This window comes from Agelaius tricolor, unplaced genomic scaffold, assembly GCF_023055355.1.
Source record: "Agelaius tricolor isolate 1412-34295 unplaced genomic scaffold, bAgeTri1.0.p SCAF_3, whole genome shotgun sequence".
Taxonomy (NCBI): Eukaryota; Metazoa; Chordata; class Aves; order Passeriformes; family Icteridae; genus Agelaius; species Agelaius tricolor.
Genome location: NW_027269263.1, coordinates 54,867,483 through 54,885,749, shown reverse-complemented (window position 1 = coordinate 54,885,749; position 18,267 = coordinate 54,867,483). Strand labels below are relative to the sequence as shown.

The window sequence follows — 18,267 nt, the reverse complement described above, 5'->3', positions numbered from 1 at the left end:
AACAAGCATCTTATGGAGGTTAACCTGTGCATCTATCTTCTCCTTTTAAGTTTTTGCCTTTACTTCTCTAAGAAAATGTTGGGGAAATAAGAAATGGCTCAGCTGCTGTTACTCATCTTCTGGAGCTGAAACAGTCTACTGTAACTTACTGCTGAGAGTGATATTTTAAGATAATTATTTTTTCCCCCCTACCCCCCATATCATCATTGGTTTGAGATATACCTTGAGCAATGCTGCATAATGTTTATGGATTTGCATTGCTTTTCTGAGTTGGCCATGCTGTTGTGTGTTCTTCTCATGTGGAGGCGTTCTTTGCTGATACCTATATTCTTTCTCCTCACAATTCCACCACTGTTGATTGTAGGTCTGATGAAAGTGATTCCTCTCTGTCGGAGGTACAAAGGTACTCTCTCTTTCTCTTTTCTGTTTTCTTGGCATCTCACATCAAAGTTATTCCAGTTCTTAAGGCATTTTATTCTGTTGCATGATTTTTCCTGATACCTGTGCATTGTTTCTCTTGCCTTTGCTGGAACTTGAAATATCTGAGATTTGGGTCAAGCATGTCTCCCCCTCTCCTTTTTTAGGGTATTCTTTTATCATTGTTGAGCATGTCAGGTGTTTTAATTATAATTGAAGTATGGTGTAAACATTTCCTGAGGCACATTGTTTCTCTCTTTGTTTTCTTAAAAAAAAATAGGAGCAGACATTATGTTTTATTTACTTATTTCCTTATTTTTGTTTTTCTTTTTCCGTTGTATGCTTTGATCACTAAAAACGAAATCCTAGTGTAAATAAAAATGAGTAGTTTTTATTACTTCTTTCTGAGACAATGCACAGTGGCTTAAGAGATCAAAGAAATGTTGCTACTTGTGTCCCTGTGGGTTAGGATTTTGGTACTCAATGAAATATTTGTTTATCTAGAGAAGGGCAGTCAAATAACTGCTAATAATGTAATGGTGGCTTTGGCTGGTCATTGTATCACTTGTAGTGTTTTTTTTGTCTGTAGATTTTAGAACACTGCATATAGGTAGATAAATAGCTCCAGGACATGTATTTTACGTGGCTTTCTCCTGGGTGAGAAGAGCAGGAGGAATAACTCAGTTCAGAGGCAGCATGATCCAACAGAGACTACTACAGAGAAAATCATGTTAGTTTAGTGTGATGCTGGAAAACAAAAGCAGAGAGACCTAGATTAATTAAAAAGCAAATTGTTCCTGTTTTCTTGAAAACATAGAACGGTGCAGATGAAAGGTGAATGCCTTTCCAAAATGAGGACGATAATGTTACACAATTTAAGATGCTATTAATATTAGTAAAATCTAAAGAAGGATTGCTGAGGAGTAATGAATTATATGAGTGAAGATGTCCTGAACTGTAAAAATGTTTAAAATCATAATTTTAATGTACTAGATAAACTAACCAGTTGTCACAAAGTTAGCTTGTATCATAAAGGACTTTTTCCTTTCTATAGCAAACTTCTGGACAATATTACTAATTTTTTAGATTTTCCTAAAGGATCTGATAGTTTTTGTTTTGTTTTGATGAGATAGGGCTATGGTTTAGTTCCTTTTCATCACAGTTATGTGTGTGATTCCCAAAAGAGCATGACAGTGAGTCTTAACTGCAAGCTGGCTAGATCACAGTGTTGCATGTTTTGGGCATCACCTTGAGGCTTTTCTACACTTCACAGAAATAAAGGGGTCTGTATGCGTGCAATTGTATGCATGGGATTTTAGACAGCTAGTAATTTTTGTTTGGTAAAGAATTGTGAGGTGTTTATTTCAGGCAAGTTAGTCTTTTGGCATCACCACAGAATTAGCTGAAAGTGCCCAGGAAGATTCGTCTGGGGTGTCAGCATTCGAGTCATCCTCCCTTTTAGCCATTTGAGCCATGAGCATGTTGTTGGGTACAGGGTCCAGTGGGAGCCTTTTCAGACACAGAAGTTAACTGCAGTTCTCTGTGTCTGCCCATAGAAATCAGATGATGTGAAATGCATGCTGAGTTTGGAATTGGCACTGCACATTACATTTGCTCCATTTTTCAGAGCTGTTTATGCTGTTTAGATGGTTGATCTTGGGCATACAGAAGCTTTAAGTGTCCTGGTTTGTTCAGCATTATGCAGACTTTGCCATGTACCCAGCATTTAGCATCTTGTTGTCTTTTCATTTGTTTGGTTTTTATGTGATTTTCTTTAACTGATAGGCCAGAGTTGATGTGTGTTGAGGCTAAATAGTAAAAGTCCTTACATAGTTTATGAAAGGCATTCAGCTGTTCTGCCCTCACATCTAAGAACTAGGTTAATTTTTTTTCCCTACATGCAACTAAATTAGCTTTATCTGTGTCTATTACTGTGCCCAACTCATATTCCTTTTTTTTCTTTAGGGGGATAATTAACCCATTTCCTGCTTCAAAAGGCATCCGATCGTCCCCACTTCAGTGTATCTACACAGCTGAGGGACATATCAAGGCTGTGCTTTGTGTTGATGCAACTGATGATCTTCTCTTCACTGGATCTAAAGGTTGGGCAAGCTCTTTGCACCTCTGCTGTCTACAGAGGCTGCTTTGACAACTTGGGGTGTTGTGAAATTCTTAATTTGTGCTTAGTGCTGTAAACACAGTGGAAAATTCTAAGGGTCCGTTTCTCAACATAAGCTGAAGATGGATTTACAGTAATTATCTACAGGTTTCTAACTCCAATGTGTAGTATTTGGCTGCTTATTTGTAGTGGAAAACTACAAAAAGCAGTAACATTAACACTTGTTGAGTGATAAGATGGAAGCAGTCATGGTAGCATGCAAACACATGACATGCAATGCAAATAGCTTCAGGTAAGGGTGGAGGTGGGAATTCGGACATGTTTGGCTCTACTGCACAGAGTTTGAATACCCTTCATGCCATAGTTGGTTTTTTGAGCTATCTTCATCTGAGGGTGTCTTCTGCTTCCTCTGTGCATCTCATTTCCTATCCTTTGTTGTTATGAGAACTGCATGGCAGTTGTGGGAGGTCCTGGAATTTTAGTAACCTCTAAGTTCCTTACTGGATGGTGCAGTTGCTCTATAGGCTTCTCAAACTGACAGAAGCAGTGTTTTGAAGAGAACATTTTCCTCCTGTTTGTAATGAATTTCCAGTATCATTGCTCAGTTTGGCCTAAAGATACCACCAGAGGCCACCAGAGCTCAATGATTTCTTTTCACAAACACCTATTTTAATATAAAAGACTTGTTATATTCTTAGTTGTGCAGCTGAAACTATGGCAGACTCTTTTTTTTTTTTTTTTTCTGAAAGTATCAATGCTAACAGGAATTAGAGTGGCTGGGAAGAAATTAACACCTCTTGACAGGGAGACTCTCCTTTTAACTAGTTCATATAATGAATAAACCTTGAAATTTCAGGACATCCCTTTTATCCCAGTATTAGCATAGTTGACAACCCCATCAGATGCAAGTCTTCCACTGCTAATAGTCAGTTATGGATTCCATAGCTATTCTACTAGCTGGCTGTTAAAAATACCAAATCACACACTTTGAGTGAGTTGGCAAACTTTTGATCTTGCAGGTTTTAAGCCAACATTTTAACATTTGTACAAGAATACACAGTTGCAAAAAAGGACATTGATTTAGATTTTGTAAATAATACTTAGTTAATTTCTGTTGAGATTTTAAATTTAGTGGCTATGTGAGGGAAAAATGGCATGTTTTAAAATTTTATTTTACATCTAGATTTGTATTCTAAAGATTTAGTAGTTTGTTTGTTTTTTTTTAATGGATGATTGCAGATGTTGCAAATATTTACCTTTTTGAAGTCATATCCTAGCTTCTTAAACTTATGGGAAAATTTTTTCTCTATATATTTTTTGAGGGGAGTTTACCAAGTATGCTTTTACTCAAGAGTGTAGACAGTTGTTTAATTAAATAAAGTTAAATCTTTTGGAAATGGTTGCTGAAGCAGAAAGTCTTGGCTCACTGACATCAGATAATACTTGCAGACAAATTCAGAAATTCCAGTAAGCTCTCATGTGCACAGCAGATCTTTGATCTTGGTAGTTGGTGTTTTAAAGTGGCAGACAGGTCTTGCTATACTTACCTTCCTGCTATCATAACTGGAGTCTATACATGAAGCTTTCTCTTCATCCTTCCAGTACTTATTTCAGTATAAATGTGTATCTAAAATACCTGGAGTGATACAGACATGGTGCAGCAAAAAGAGTTTCCTGTTCTTGCCAGTAGTGTTGAAGATTTCTTGAAAACTTCTGTGCATTTGGGATTTTAATACATAAAAGGTTGCAGTATTTAAATTCCTTTGCTATGGAATCAAAACAGTGACTAAAGCACTCTCTGCTGGGACTTTCAGAGGCCCCCAAAACACTGAAGAGTTTGGGTCCCTTCTCACGTTTGTAGTTGTGTTGTGGCAGACAGAACTCAGCCATGCTAAGTCTCAAAACTCGTCCTGAACTACGTTTTTAATAATGAATTATTGAATTAAAAATTGGATTCTTCTTTTCATCTATGATCATCCACACTTTACAGCCTCTAAATTGTCGGCATTTTCACTTCCCTTTAGATTTTAATACCTTTTAAAATGCTTTGGGAGCTAATATGCAGATCTTGAAAGCACATTTAATGATCAACCTTGCTTGGTTTTGATAATAATAGATGGATGCCTATGAGTATTTCTAAAGAACTACTTATTTTAGCTGTGTTTCTATGGTGTCTACAGAAATGGAGGAAAATGTATGAGTGCAAATGAATGAATGTACTTTTTTAAAAATTAACTGAGTTTAGGAAAAGCATGAGATTTTTCAGTTTTTTTTTTTTTATTCTTAATATTTTCCCCGTTTTTGTTTGTCTTTATTTAGATCGTACCTGTAAAGTCTGGAATCTGGTAACTGGACAGGAGATTATGTCTTTAGGGGGTCACCCAAATAATGTGGTTTCTGTTAAATATTGCAACTACACAAGCCTGGTCTTCACAGTTTCAACCTCCTATATCAAGGTGTGGGACATCAGAGATTCTGCCAAGTGCATTCGGACCTTGACGTGAGTATGCTGAACCTCAGGTGCCAAGCATTCAAATGAGTCTTGATTTTAGATACATTTTATTATATTTAATTCAGTATTGCAGTACAGTGTAATATAAGTACACTGTTGGCAATGTTTCTTTACATGTTCAGGCTAAGTCAGTATGGGACACCAGTAATATATGGGAACACAAAACAATTTGCATATAGAGTTTTATCAGATGTTTAGTATTCATAATTGGCTTATAGCCTTTTTTTGCTCAGTGAAATTAGTTTGTTTCTAGAGAGTATACAAAGTATGGCAAACTAACTGTAGAATTCAGGTTTTTTCTTTTTTTTTTTTCCCTTTTTTTCCTTCTTTTTACTCAGGTCTTCAGGCCAGGCTATGCCTGCTGATGTGTGTTCAGGAAGTACTAACAGAACAGTTGCTATCCCAGCTGGAGAGAACCAGATCAATCAAATTGCACTAAATCCAACTGGCACATTCCTCTATGCAGCTGCTGGAAACTCAGTGAGGATGTGGGACCTGAAAAGGTACAGAACACCAGCCAAAGAGAATGTTTTTAGGTGGTTACATGTGCATAGGCAGCAAAGTTGTGCATATGAAACAGTCAGTGTAGTATTTCTTCTATATGGTAGTGTCCACATCTGGGCAAAATATGGTATCAATTACACATCAGCTAATCCATCTGTTGTGGTTACTGAGATAATGATTTTCTCATGTGTTAAGGTTGTGATGAATCATTTCAGTAAAAGTGACTGGAAAAACACAAGGTTTTGTTTGACAGGCACTACAAAACACACTTTTGTAGAAGTGAGGATGGGAATCCTGACTAGTAATTGTTGATGAGATGATGGAAGCCAGTGGAATATAATACGGGGTTATGATAGCTGCACTATAATTACACTTTTCCAAACAGAACCTGCTCCCAAAGAGTGCATTCAAAATACAGAAAATACTTAAGAGGGGACTGATTAATCTTTACTTTAAAATGTTTTAATTTCTATTTTAAGTATTTAATTCCTATATTAAGTAGAGGGGTTTTGTTGTGTTTAATGTAGATTTAATAATTATTCATGCGTATGAGCAGTAGAGTATAGGTAAACAATAGGATGAGTACTGAAGACATAGGGAAAATGAAACGATCCATTTGTCACAAGCTGTGCTATGGACTCATTTGGATATGTGAAAAATTAACAAATCCTCATTTCTTCTCTTATCCTTAAAGATTTCAGTCTACAGGAAAGCTAACTGGTCACCAGGGTCCTGTTATGTGCCTTACTGTCGATCAGATCTCCAATGGACAAGATCTTATTATCACTGGTTCAAAGGATCATTATATAAAGGTAACTTGGCATATCAGCATGGGATGCAGGCTTCAATAGAAGTGGCTTACAACTACACATTCAAAATGTGATAGCCAAAATGAAAATTATTTCACCAGTCATGGATCATGAATAATATTCAGTCATAATACTTACCACTTCAATGTCTTTTTTGTTTTACTGAGGAAGATGGATGCATGGTTGTCTCCAGTTTAGTTTTTTTCTTAATCCCCATTACATTGGATGTCAGGTGTACAAAGTCTTGGAGAAATATTCGTAACACCTGCTTTTAGGTAACATTTAGCTCTTTATCTTAAGTCAGTGCCTCTGTTTTGGAGTGCAGACCTAATTGTTTCAGCAGAGACAACCCTATGTGTTGCTCACGTAAGAGAGTCCAGGGTTTAGCCCAGGCTCGTTCTGAAGTGAGGAAGACAGCAAGGTCAGCACTTCTCAGCCAGGTCAGCACTTCTCAGGCAAGGTGGCCAATATACTTTTCTGTTTCTTGGAGTTGTGATTAATTTACTCTAGGATGTGGAATCTGGTTCTTTGGGAGGAGGGTGTTGGGTTTTTTTGGTTGTTTTTGTTTGTTTGGTTGGTTGGTTTGTTTTGTGTTTGTTTGTTTGTTTGTTTTTTGGTTGGTTTGGTTTTTTTTTTGTCTCACCTCAGCCAGTGGCTATTCAAACCCACAAGCTCCTGTTTCTCAGGGCTACACCCACATCACCAGACTTAATAAATTGTAGATCATCATGTAAAGGTGACCTTCACACTGCAAAGAATGTGTGATACATGAGGCCAAAGAGAATGGGCAGGAAACCCCAGCTTGTTATGAGGGGATACTCTTTATTCTGTTCTTCTCACACACTGTAGAGAGTGTATGAACACAGCTGGGGTGGAGCAGGATCCAGAGTCTGTGTGAGCTTTCTCACTGAGCTAGGCTTTCATTTTTTCGTATTATTCTGCAATTCTTGGATGCTTGGCTGGGCACTGTGCCAGATGCAAAAAACTGCCAGGGAGGTTGGACAGTTTGGGCTGTGGATTTGAATCCTATCAGCAGTGTCCCTATGGTTAGAGGCCAGGGGATTCTTGGGCAATGGGGAGACAGAGGCAGACACTCTGAGAATTACTTCTCTGCACAGTTCAGAATATTGGCTTAGTTATGAGCTGCCATCCTGGCACAGTAATGAGGGAGGGACCTCAGTGGGAACAACAGGGTGGCATCATGTGGCATCATGGCATCAAGTTTGTCTTGCTGTGAGCTCCTGTGAAAAGCAAGGATGTGGGAGGGCTTTTGGAAAACAAAGCTGTCAACAGGCAGAGAAGTTTATCTGTCCTTCCTTTCTGTGGCCAGGCTACATAAATCCTCCTAAGTCTGCCTGCCTCTTGACTTACGCCACTACAATGTCCAGGGATATTTCAGCCATTTCTGTGTGCTTCAGAGTAGTGTGTGTTCTCCAAAGTGAATGCCTCCAGAATTCTCAAGCTACTTTGGATAGTATAAATGATCTATATGTGCAGCTGTCTATGAATTCTCAATGCTTCCGTTAAGCATGGAAAAGAGGAGGTTATGTGGAGACCTCATAACTTTCCATTATCAGAAGGGGGCTTTCAGGGAAGCTAGAGAGGGACTCTTCATCAGGAACTGTAGTGACAGAGCAAGGAGTAATGGGCACAGATGGAAAAAGGGGAAATTTAGGTTATGATATTAACATGAAATTCTTCACTGTGTAGGTGGTGAGACACTGAAACAGGTTGCCCACTGAGGTTGTGGATGCCCCAATGCTGGCAGTAATCAAAGCCAGGCTGGATAAGGCCTTGAGCAGCCTGGTATAGTGGGAGGTGTCCCTAGTACTGAAGAGGGTTTGGGAGTACATGATCTTTAAGGTCCATTTTAAACCCATAACAATCTGTGGTTTTCTGCATGGGTAGGTCTGTTGGGCTACCAGGCCTGGTGACAGATACTGTCATGTCACAGGAAACTACTGTCTTGTCTACTGAGTCAGTAATATTAGTCATCTCTAGGTACCTGATTTTTCTGGTTTATCACTGAATTTTTTGTTACAGTTGGAACTGATGCATGTTAATTGAATGTGGTAACGTATTTTAACATACCTTTAGCTCACAAGGTATTATTTTACACTACCAAGCTCTCCCTTTTCTACTGTCAAGTTTATTCATTCTAAAAGGCCAATAAAGAGCAAATAATAGAGGATAAAGTTTGACATTTTCTTGTGAAACAGAGCTGGTGGTTTAAAAAGTTACAGCTCATCTGTTCTTTCAGCTCCGTCTCACTGGGTGAGTTCTGGTTCCCTACAATGCAAAATGAATCAGATTTGCTTACACTGCAGCTCTAGCAACAAAAACCTGATGGGATTGATTATGGCTTAAATTGTTAAAGCAACCTTTCTTAAAGAGTTTAACACCCCATTCTTGGAGCACAGACAAGGAGAGAGGTGTGTCTAGTACATGAAAAGCATCAGTATGTAATAGTATGTAACCCTTACCAAAACAACTTGTCCAGAAAAGCATATTAATGCCTCTTTCTGAAGCGACTTAGCTGTGCAATTCTCCCAGAGTGAGTTATGTTTCCCAAACTCACCCATGAGCTTTGTTTCTCTAGCCCACCACACAGGGTACATATGGGCCCTTCCTGTGAAGCTGCTGTGTATATGATATTCAAGTAGTAGTAATTCTTCCCAGAGCAGTCTTCTCTGAAGTCAGTGGAGTATTCCCACTTCAGGCAAGAGGTGGAAGGGGAGAAAGGAGTGGTTCTGGTAGATAAATTCTGTCAAATATACATCATGATACTGTGGCCTGTAACAAGACTGTAAAAAGTTTTTTCCCTGAAGTTGTTTGCTGCATGACTTTCAAGCAGGTTAGATGGCAGAAAATTTCATATAACGTATTGTATTATTTATTTTAGATGTTTGATGTGACTGAAGGGGCTCTTGGAAGCGTGAGTCCTACACACAATTTTGAACCTCCTCATTATGATGGCATTGAAGCACTTGCTATTATGGGAGATAACCTTTTTAGTGGCTCAAGAGATAATGGAATTAAGAAATGGGATTTGTCTCAAAAAGATCTTCTTCAGGTAATGAAAAAATCATGCAGCTGCTGTGACAGTCACGCTGTAGAACTGTTTTCAGGCTCTATAAATGTTCAGGCTCATACAATGACTATTCACATAGACACTGGTGCTTTTAATAGGGAAGGCATAGAGCACTGACTAAGAAAGAAATCAATAATGTACTTGATCTTTACATGCAGTTGCTTTTCTCTTCTGTGCATGTAGCATCAGGAAATTCTGGTGAAGTGGTTATCCTGTTTTAGCTCTGAGTACATGGGGGTTGTTTTTCTGCTTCAGAATAAAAGCAGCATTTGCCTCATCTGTGACTGGAATCACTGGATACTTGTCTTTGACAAGTTAGTAAAGTTTGGATTGGGAACTCATGAATGAAAAACAATACTTTAGATCAGGCTACAAAATATTTTCTTGTGAAGAGGTTTTACAGCCTATCTCACTCCACCCAGTCTTAGACCTTAGATCATCTCCTTATACAGTGCAGGTGTTATGTTCTGTATACAACACACTCACAATAACACTTGCTGTCAGAACACATTTGCTGTATGTTTTTCCTTATGTAAAAAGGAAAAAAAGGGAGTGGGTGTAAAAGGACCTCAAGTCCAGGGAAATTGCAATTTGTTTGGCATGAAGAACTTTGCTTTTTGCCTACCTGCTATAAGCTGGTCTGTTCTTCTAGGGCTTATGAGAGGTTCTTGAGATATAGTTGTGATTATTTAACTTGAGACTGACCAAGAACTGGAAGGCAGAAAAACAAATACCAGAAGAGAGTGCTGGTTTTGCAGTAAGTTTTACAGAAAGGAGGAGCATGCATTTAATATGTAGACTGATAGCAAGGAAACAAATAAAATTTTAAAGTATTGGGACATGAGAAAATAATGGACTAGCTACTTTAAAAAGAAAATTTATATATGGGCATAATTAGTATTCCATAAATATATAAACTTTCTTGACTTTCATTCAAAATCATCCAGTTCAGTGCCAGTTCCTTTTCAGAATACTACAAAGACTTTGCAGTTAAAATAAGGATTCATAAATTTGGCATCTTACAGAAAATCTTCACTTGCCCGTATTGGGACATCTGCCCTCACATCTCTCTGTCCAGAAAAATGTGCTAAGGATCTTGTACCAAAATCATAGGGACTGGAAAGATTTTGTTTTCTCAGAGTGACTTCATTAAAATTTTAAGGAGTGTCTTCACTCTTGCATTTTAGGCTCATTAAAAAATTATGCAATATGCATTTTTGCTATTGCAATTAATTTAACATCAGAAAGAATACAGGATCAGGGGTGAATAAGTATGTAAATTGGACTAGTTATATCACTTTCCTTGTTTTCCTTTTGGTATATGGGCATGATTCTCTACCTTGCCTTCCCCTGTTTGTTGGTTTGAAAATTAGAACTTGAAAAGAATAATCTCACACTTCTTTCTTTTCATTTCTATAAAATGCTGAATGTTTTTCAATGAGGTGAGACTGAAGCATTTGACAGAATAGAAGTAATTTTTATTAATTGTCTTTTATAGGGAATGAGAAATGCTGTTGCTTTGCTAATCATGTGATAATTCAGAGTGGAAGGGCCCACTGGAGGTCACACAATGTAAAGTTGTCCTGCTGGTTCAAGCAAGGCCAACTTTGTAGTTAGGTCTGGTTTCTCAAGGCCTTGCCCAGCTGAGTTTTCAAAACCTCCAAGGTTGCAGACTGAACAGCTGCTCTCCTTTATCTACCCAGCGACCAAACCCTGAAACAGAGCCAAGCTGCTTTACAGCAGAAATGCTAATGTTGCATCAGAGGTTCTGGTTTGGCATACACATGTTGACCAGGTTTGATCCTCTGTAATTAATGAAAATCCCTTAACAAGCATGCTATTCAAAAGAATTTGGAGATCATCTGCTTCACTTGGTGTTGCACATCCCAAGTCACAAAACCCTGCTGTGACAGAATTGGGATTTATAAGAACCACAACCACCCCATCCCCCTGCCATTCCCAGTTTCATGGAGTGCTGCAGACTCAGATTACCAGTGCTGTTGTAGCTGTGTATGTTATAAATGAAACACCAAGGTAAGTTCCTAGAAAGCTGAATGTACTCCATTATGAGCAATGCAGCAAGGCAAAGCAATTCTTACCAAACTGAACTAGAGAAAAGCTACATTTGGTATCCCCAAAAGACAGCAAATTTTGGCTATTATTTCCCCATATTTTTGTTTTTCCCCGTGTATTTATTTGTGAGAACAACAAAAGGATGTGGTTCTCAGCTGGTCTGTGCAGCATTTTGCTTTCTGAATGAGAACTAAAATGCTAGTGTCCTTCCTCAATAAAGAATTAATGTGTTTCTGTGAAGTGCAACATCACAAAATCAATGTATAATGTGTAGTAGGAAAAGAGGAAAGAAAGAAGGCAAACACAGCTTCTGTCTTCCTGGTGTATTTTTGTGCAGTTCTTTGGATTTTCTTTTTATGTGTTTTATAGCAGTTATAGAGACTTGAAACATATACAGAGACCATATGTTCAAAAATGCATTAGAAAACATGCAGACTTTGCATTATCCTAAACTGATTTCTGTTCCACATTAGGTCAATTGTGCATATTAGATTTTCTTCTTGTTTTGCAGTATTATTTCACAAAAACACTCTTGGAAGTTAGCACTGTCCTTGCTCTAAAGGTGCAGAATCCACCCAGAGCCACGTAGCAAAACTGCTGCAGGACAAGGAATCAGGCTTACAACTTGGGATTTTTCCACTTCTGTGCTTGTTCCTCTGGAATGTTCTGCAGCCCTGTGAGACTTGTGTGCCTTCTCTCTTTCAGCAAATCCCCAATGCTCATAAGGACTGGGTTTGTGCTCTTGGCCTGGTGCCCGGGATGCCGGTTCTGCTCAGCGGCTGCAGGGGAGGCACCCTCAAGCTCTGGAACGTGGACACCTTTGCACCCATTGGGGAGATGAAGGGACATGACAGCCCAATAAATGCCATCTGCACCAACTCCAGCCAGATTTTTACAGCAGCAGAGTGAGTTCTTCTCCATGCATCTTTCTTTTCTGTGTCTCCTGCTAGAATTCTGTCCACGCACATGTGTTTAGGACATGTGTAACTCACTTCCTAGAAAGCATCAGGAGACCATGTCCAGTCCATGCCCCTCAGTGCTAATATCTATCACAGCCATCTCCAAAGTGGGGTGCTTGCACCCCAGAGAATGCACAACATGATCCACTGGGGTGCTGGAATAAATGATCAGAACTCAGTGGTATGTGTATATAATTAATAAATATACACAGCAGTGTGGGCTTAAAAAAATTTAGTGGTAGAGGTGCATGATCAAAACAAGTTTGGAGACCACTGATCTACAGGATGGCAGGGAGAATTTGGCAGTACTTGAGAACTTGATAAGCTTGTCTCTACAGTTGGACTATTTCCTGGTAAAACTCATTCCTTACCTGTGCAAATTCTCCTAAAAGCCATGGCACATGGCTGTTGGTTTGTGCTTGGTTTAAGTGCTGGCATACAGCAGAAGCTTTGCAAGCCATCCTACTGTCCTGTAAACACCTCGATTTGAATATTTGTTTGCTCAGTAAAAGTGAGCAAATTGAGGACCTGAAACTCAGGGGAATTGACCAAGAAAAGTACCTTGTTATGGAAAATATGCAGGAGATGGCAACAGAGCTCTTTGTGGTGTAGTCTGAGCACAGGAGCTGTGAAAAAGGATGTGTTGCATTCTTGTGCCAATTGTGGAAGCTTCTGGCCTTCTGAATTACAAGCAGGTCTTTCTGAATCATAGCAGGATTTCAAAATTGCCAAGTTTTCATATTTGGTGGTCAGGTTTTATGTTTAATCACTAATAGGTAGGGGTGGAGAAATCAAAGCTCATGTTTCTGTTTGCCTAAAACTTATTAATCCATTTAGAACATACATGCATCTGAAATTCTTTTTTTTTTTTTTTTTGTCATTAAAAAAATGTCAGTCTTTTGGTATTTCTAGCAGTGGGCTTAAGGTCTAAAAAATTTAGATGGTTCCTAACAATTTACAGTGAAATGAAGGCACAGAAAACACTTTTAACTGTCACAACTCTGCTCAGCCTGCTGGTTTCTTTGAGGGGGTTGTGAGGAATATATGAATCAGTGTTGGCTAGTCATTCAAGTTAATGTTTATGAGAAATTCATAACTTCCCTTTCATGGAATAAATTGCTATTTAACAAGACTAACTCTTTATTTTACTTCCAAATTATAACAGCGTTTTGTAATACATTTTATGTGATATTTTATTTACACATACTTTAAATTTGTGTAAATAGTGATTTTTTTCCAAAAGTACATAACTACAGTCTGGGCTTCTAAACATCAGCTCACTGGTATGTGCTATCTAGCACCTTGCAAATGGGTTTGGGTTTGTTGGGTATTTTTTGTTGGGGAGTTCGTTGGGGAGTTAGGACTTCAAATTGTCTTGTAGTTTTGTGCTTTTTTTACTTATGACAGACTGACACCTCTTTACTTTTCTTAGGCATAAAGTCTTTATACACTCTTAGATGGCTAAAGGTCATAGCCAGTGCTGTGATAAGGTTAGGGAATCTTCAGTGTTGTACATGTTAAATTACGAAGTCTCCTGGAGATGGAATAACCCTTGCATGTCCATTAAAGAGCTGGTATTTTGCCAACAATACCTTTCTGAATAAGGCACTCAAGGTTTTAAGGAAGTGTCCCTGGCCCCCCCTTGGCCCTCTCTCCCTCCCCAGTGTAATCACAGTGCTCTAATACTGCTTTGTTTTGGTTTTCAGTGATCGCACTGTGAGGATCTGGAAAGCTCGGAATATAATAGATGGACAGATCTCAGATACAGGAGATGCAAATGAAGATCTTGCCAGTAATTGAAATTACAGGGGATAAAGGAATACATTGATCAATTTGAGGTGCACTCTATGCAGTTTGCTGCATGTCTAGTAGTTAAACACTGATGACTGGAATGGACTGAAAATGCGTGAACTGTTCCACTAGACCTGCTGTCCTTAAAATATGTACTGTATTTAATAACCTCTTGGTAACATGCTTGAGTCTCAACAGTCACGTGTATCTCTATATATTATGGTTGAATTTGTGTGCATATGTAATACTTGCAGTTTAAATTAACTGGAATTCAATCTTCTCTAATGACCATCTCAAAATTATAACCCGAAATATATAACAAAAGTGCTCTGCTGTATTTCACTCACAAGTATGATCAGCTGTTTTGCATTTTAGGGTAACAGGGGAAGGAACGTGTCCCAGGAATAAACCTTTGATCATGAGAGGCAGTTTGAAGATTTTAAAGGTCACTTACACTGTTGTTAGGAAAGTGGAGTGAATAATAGATGGGAAGAAGCTGTTAACGGTACATCTACCTGACATGGCTGTATCCTGCTAACAGCAAATGCCATATGATTTGTGTGTTGATAGCATATAATCTGTGTTGACCAAAGTTGTGCAGCTGTGTATACTCTGTGCTCAGGACTAGAACTCAAATGCCCACAAATGGCTGTGTTTTATTTGTGTTTTGCCTATGTTCTGCAATGACTAGATGTTCATAATGTCATGATAAATATATCTTAATCTATTTTTCTTACGGATTTGTTTCTATCATCTCACATTTTCTTTTTTTTAAGCAATTTGTCTTTCCTTTTTATCTAATTTTATATGCTGCTAAATGTATTTTAAATACACTGTTTTGCAAACCTTGGCAGTTACTTTGAGAACTGAACCACGTTTATTGGGAAAAGCTATGTAAATAGATGGTTGTATAAAGAAAATATCTTATCTTGTGCCTGTATGACTTTTAAAGCTCTTGGAACCTGGATATTGAGGGAGGATGTATAATTTACCCAACTGCTCTGAATATTAATTTGTAAATTCTGCAAATTTTAAAATTTTATGTAGATTAAGAAACAGTGTTTGGATATTGAGGTTTTTTTGGTTGTTTTGTTTTTATTTTTCAGAAAATATCAGTCTGTAAATTATAGCTTGTGTAGGTAACAAATAAAGATGTGAATGTGAACTGCTTTTTTGCCTTGTCCATCATGCTTCCTCACAAAAAATTCACTTCCTTTGCAAAGGTGTTGAATTTAAACCCACAGTTTTACACAGTGCAGTAGAGTAGCTTGCTGAGCACCATAGCCCATATATCCCATTGTATCCCATGTCTGTGTTCTCCTTGGCCATTATTTGTGTTTTTACAGTACTTAGGAACCCTAGGGGGATTCCATCACACTTAGTATAGTGCAGACATACAATGAAGCAGGTGACTCCTGTTCCTATGAGATGACACCTCTCTTCCCTTATTGCATGGAAACATGGAAAAGTGCTGATGCCTCTTACTGATGATCTTGGAGGAATTACTTCCTTCTCTGCTCAGCTTGAAAGGAGATGAAAATACTGCTTGCAATTTGAGGTTACCAATGTGTTCCAAGTTTTGATAGAGACAGGCAATCAATTATATATATTGGTTAAAAACAAAGTATAAATTAGTTAAAATAAGCAGCAGCACTACCACTTAGTGTTTGTCTATCATGCTTTTTAGTTACTCAAAGGGTATAGACACAAATGATTTGGCACTATGGGACAACCTTGAGCAAATTCCAGTGGAGAGTGGATTTACATACAACTCACCTGAGAGGCTTTTTGTGCCTGGTGGAGGGTTCCTGTTCCCCTTGGCCCAGCAGGTGTTGTGCCAAGCTACACAAATGATACCAACAGCTTGGCGACCCCTGTTTTTGGGGCTGGACACTCATGGCTGTGTGGGCAATACTCATGTGAATATTGTGTTCTGCAGCTGCAGGACAGAAGCCCTTGCAGCCCTGGGAAAAGCCTGCCCTCTGTCCAGCTGCTCGACTCTCAGCACATGGGGCTGTGTGGCCCTGGCCTGAGCTGCAGATGTTCCTCTCCAGTGATGCCTGGCAGAGCATATATTTAGTTTGGCTTATTTCCTGATAGGCACTAATGTTACTTAATGTATTCATAAAAAATATTTAGTTTTAATTTTTTTTTTCTTCCAGAAAGATATTCCACCTAAACCAGGTTTTCCATAGAAGAAAGCTTTCACACTTTTGCTCTGAAAGTTCTTGCCATCAAGTAATTGGAAGAAAAATGTCATTTTGTAAAGGTCACAGTATCACTGTCTTGTTTTAATGGAGAATTCTTTGTTTGTTTTTCTCCAAACTTCATCTGTGCTGTATACCCATATATGTGACAAAAGATAATATGAAATCAGAAAAAGGTAAGCACTGGACTCCCACTGTCTAAACATATTTGTGTCAAAAAAACCAATGGTGGTCTCTGTGAAAAATTAATTTTCTAAGAAGTCATGGAAAAATCACATTTTCCTCTCAAAGCTGGAATTCAGAAGTTGAGCAAAGTGTGTGGAAAAATTAGACTGTATCTCATCATATCTGCTCAGATACAGGCAAGGTCATGTGTTACAAATAATCTCATTAGAGATATGAATGCTTCTGATTGTGTATCAGAACAAGTGCTTATCGTGCCCCTGCCTTGTATAAAAGGCTTCAGACTGCCTGCACAAGGCCTCCTTCAACCATGGCAAGGATGAGGAGCCTGTGTTTCTTGGCTGTTGTGCTTGCAGGTAAGTACACCACATTTTTATTTCGTCCTAGGCTTCATAAGCAAAATATAAAAGTGCTAACAGTAGAAGAGCTGTTAAAAGGAATTACTGTTTTCCATGGAAAAGGAGAGAACAGGCATGGCACTGACTCCACCTGAGGTGACTGTGGGAGGACAGCAGAGCTGACTTTAGAAATATGCCCCAGTCCTACAGTGCATTCAGCACTTGGGCACCAGCACAGTCAAAAGGGAATCAGTGGGATCATTCAGCTCTGAAGTTACCTATTGCTTTGTTAGGTTTTTTTCTGTAATTTTTACTCCAGCATACCAGAGGTTAATTTGGTCCAGAGCATAGGAAAGGGAGAATACATATTATTTTGTTGCTTGAGAATGGAAACTCTGCAGAAAATGCCTTTGAAATCTACAGATGAACCTAAAATGTAAATACTAATACCATTAAATGCAAAACTGTGTGGTAATACTTCAATTTCTTTCTTATGCCTTAATTTTAATCCAATTTTTCAAAATTAAAGTGAAGATTTTTAAAAATCAATGAGGATTATTTTTCACCTATATCTTTCTAACTGCCTTGCTTTAGCTTCTGTTCCCATGGAAATTATCATGGAAAAGCAGCAAGTAGCCATAGCTGTTGCTATATACTCAACTGCTTGTTTGGATTTAGTCTTTGTATGTTTACAGACATGGGCTGTAAATACAGTGAAAATCATGGTTTTTAAATTATTTTTAAAAGTAGGGAAGGAAAATTGTATCTTCCCACTTGCTGCTATCCTGTTTGTACTATAATAGAAGTAAATCCAGGAACAAGGGATGAACAAGGTTGCAGCCTTATTCAGCTGCTCACACCTCCAAATCTTTGTTTTTAAAATTTGCTGGAAAATGTAAGCTTTGCATTAATGGGAGAAAAAATGGAAGAAATTTCTTGGCTCCTACTGGGGAATTGGTTTTTTTTCCCTTTGAACTAGGTTAGTCATTCACAATCTTGTTCATAAGAAGTATTTTGAAAGTATTTTACAATAAAAATTAGTTCATAAAAGTCTCCCACAAACCTATCCTGTATAAAATGACACTACATTAATCATCTGCTGTAGTGTGTTCAGTCATACTCTTCTTGATTTCAGCAATGAAAACACTAATGCTGCATTTGACTTTCACTAGAAAACACAATCCAGACCAAAATTAAATGTGATGGGTTTTGTTTATTTTGTTCTCCAAGAAGAAATAATTGCAGGATTGCAGAAGGATGCTCA

General features: G+C 38.2%; 2 protein-coding genes across 5 annotated transcripts in view; both read left to right on the top strand.

Annotated features, from left to right (window-relative positions):
- The window catches only part of KIF21A (kinesin family member 21A), an 86,888-nt gene extending 71,448 nt beyond the window's left edge, over nucleotides 1–15,440 (top strand). For 3 of the 4 annotated variants that reach the window (XM_071423886.1, XM_071423883.1, XM_071423884.1), the window contains 8 exons: nucleotides 365–403; nucleotides 2,383–2,519; nucleotides 4,856–5,036; nucleotides 5,387–5,551; nucleotides 6,247–6,364; nucleotides 9,264–9,434; nucleotides 12,231–12,430; nucleotides 14,191–15,440. In XM_071423886.1, coding sequence (XP_071279987.1) covers nucleotides 365–403; nucleotides 2,383–2,519; nucleotides 4,856–5,036; nucleotides 5,387–5,551; nucleotides 6,247–6,364; nucleotides 9,264–9,434; nucleotides 12,231–12,430; nucleotides 14,191–14,284 — 1,105 coding nt within the window. In that variant the 3' untranslated portion in view covers nucleotides 14,285–15,440. The remainder of the gene's footprint in view (nucleotides 1–364; nucleotides 404–2,382; nucleotides 2,520–4,855; nucleotides 5,037–5,386; nucleotides 5,552–6,246; nucleotides 6,365–9,263; nucleotides 9,435–12,230; nucleotides 12,431–14,190) is intronic. The other variant, XM_071423885.1, reaches the window with a different exon arrangement.
- A 1,535-nt stretch (nucleotides 15,441–16,975) lies between these two features.
- LOC139587654 (sucrase-isomaltase, intestinal-like) overlaps nucleotides 16,976–18,267 on the top strand; it is a 61,255-nt gene continuing 59,963 nt past the window's right edge. Inside the window, exon 1 of the mRNA XM_071422047.1 lies at nucleotides 16,976–17,021. Coding sequence (XP_071278148.1) covers nucleotides 16,976–17,021 — 46 coding nt within the window. The remainder of the gene's footprint in view (nucleotides 17,022–18,267) is intronic.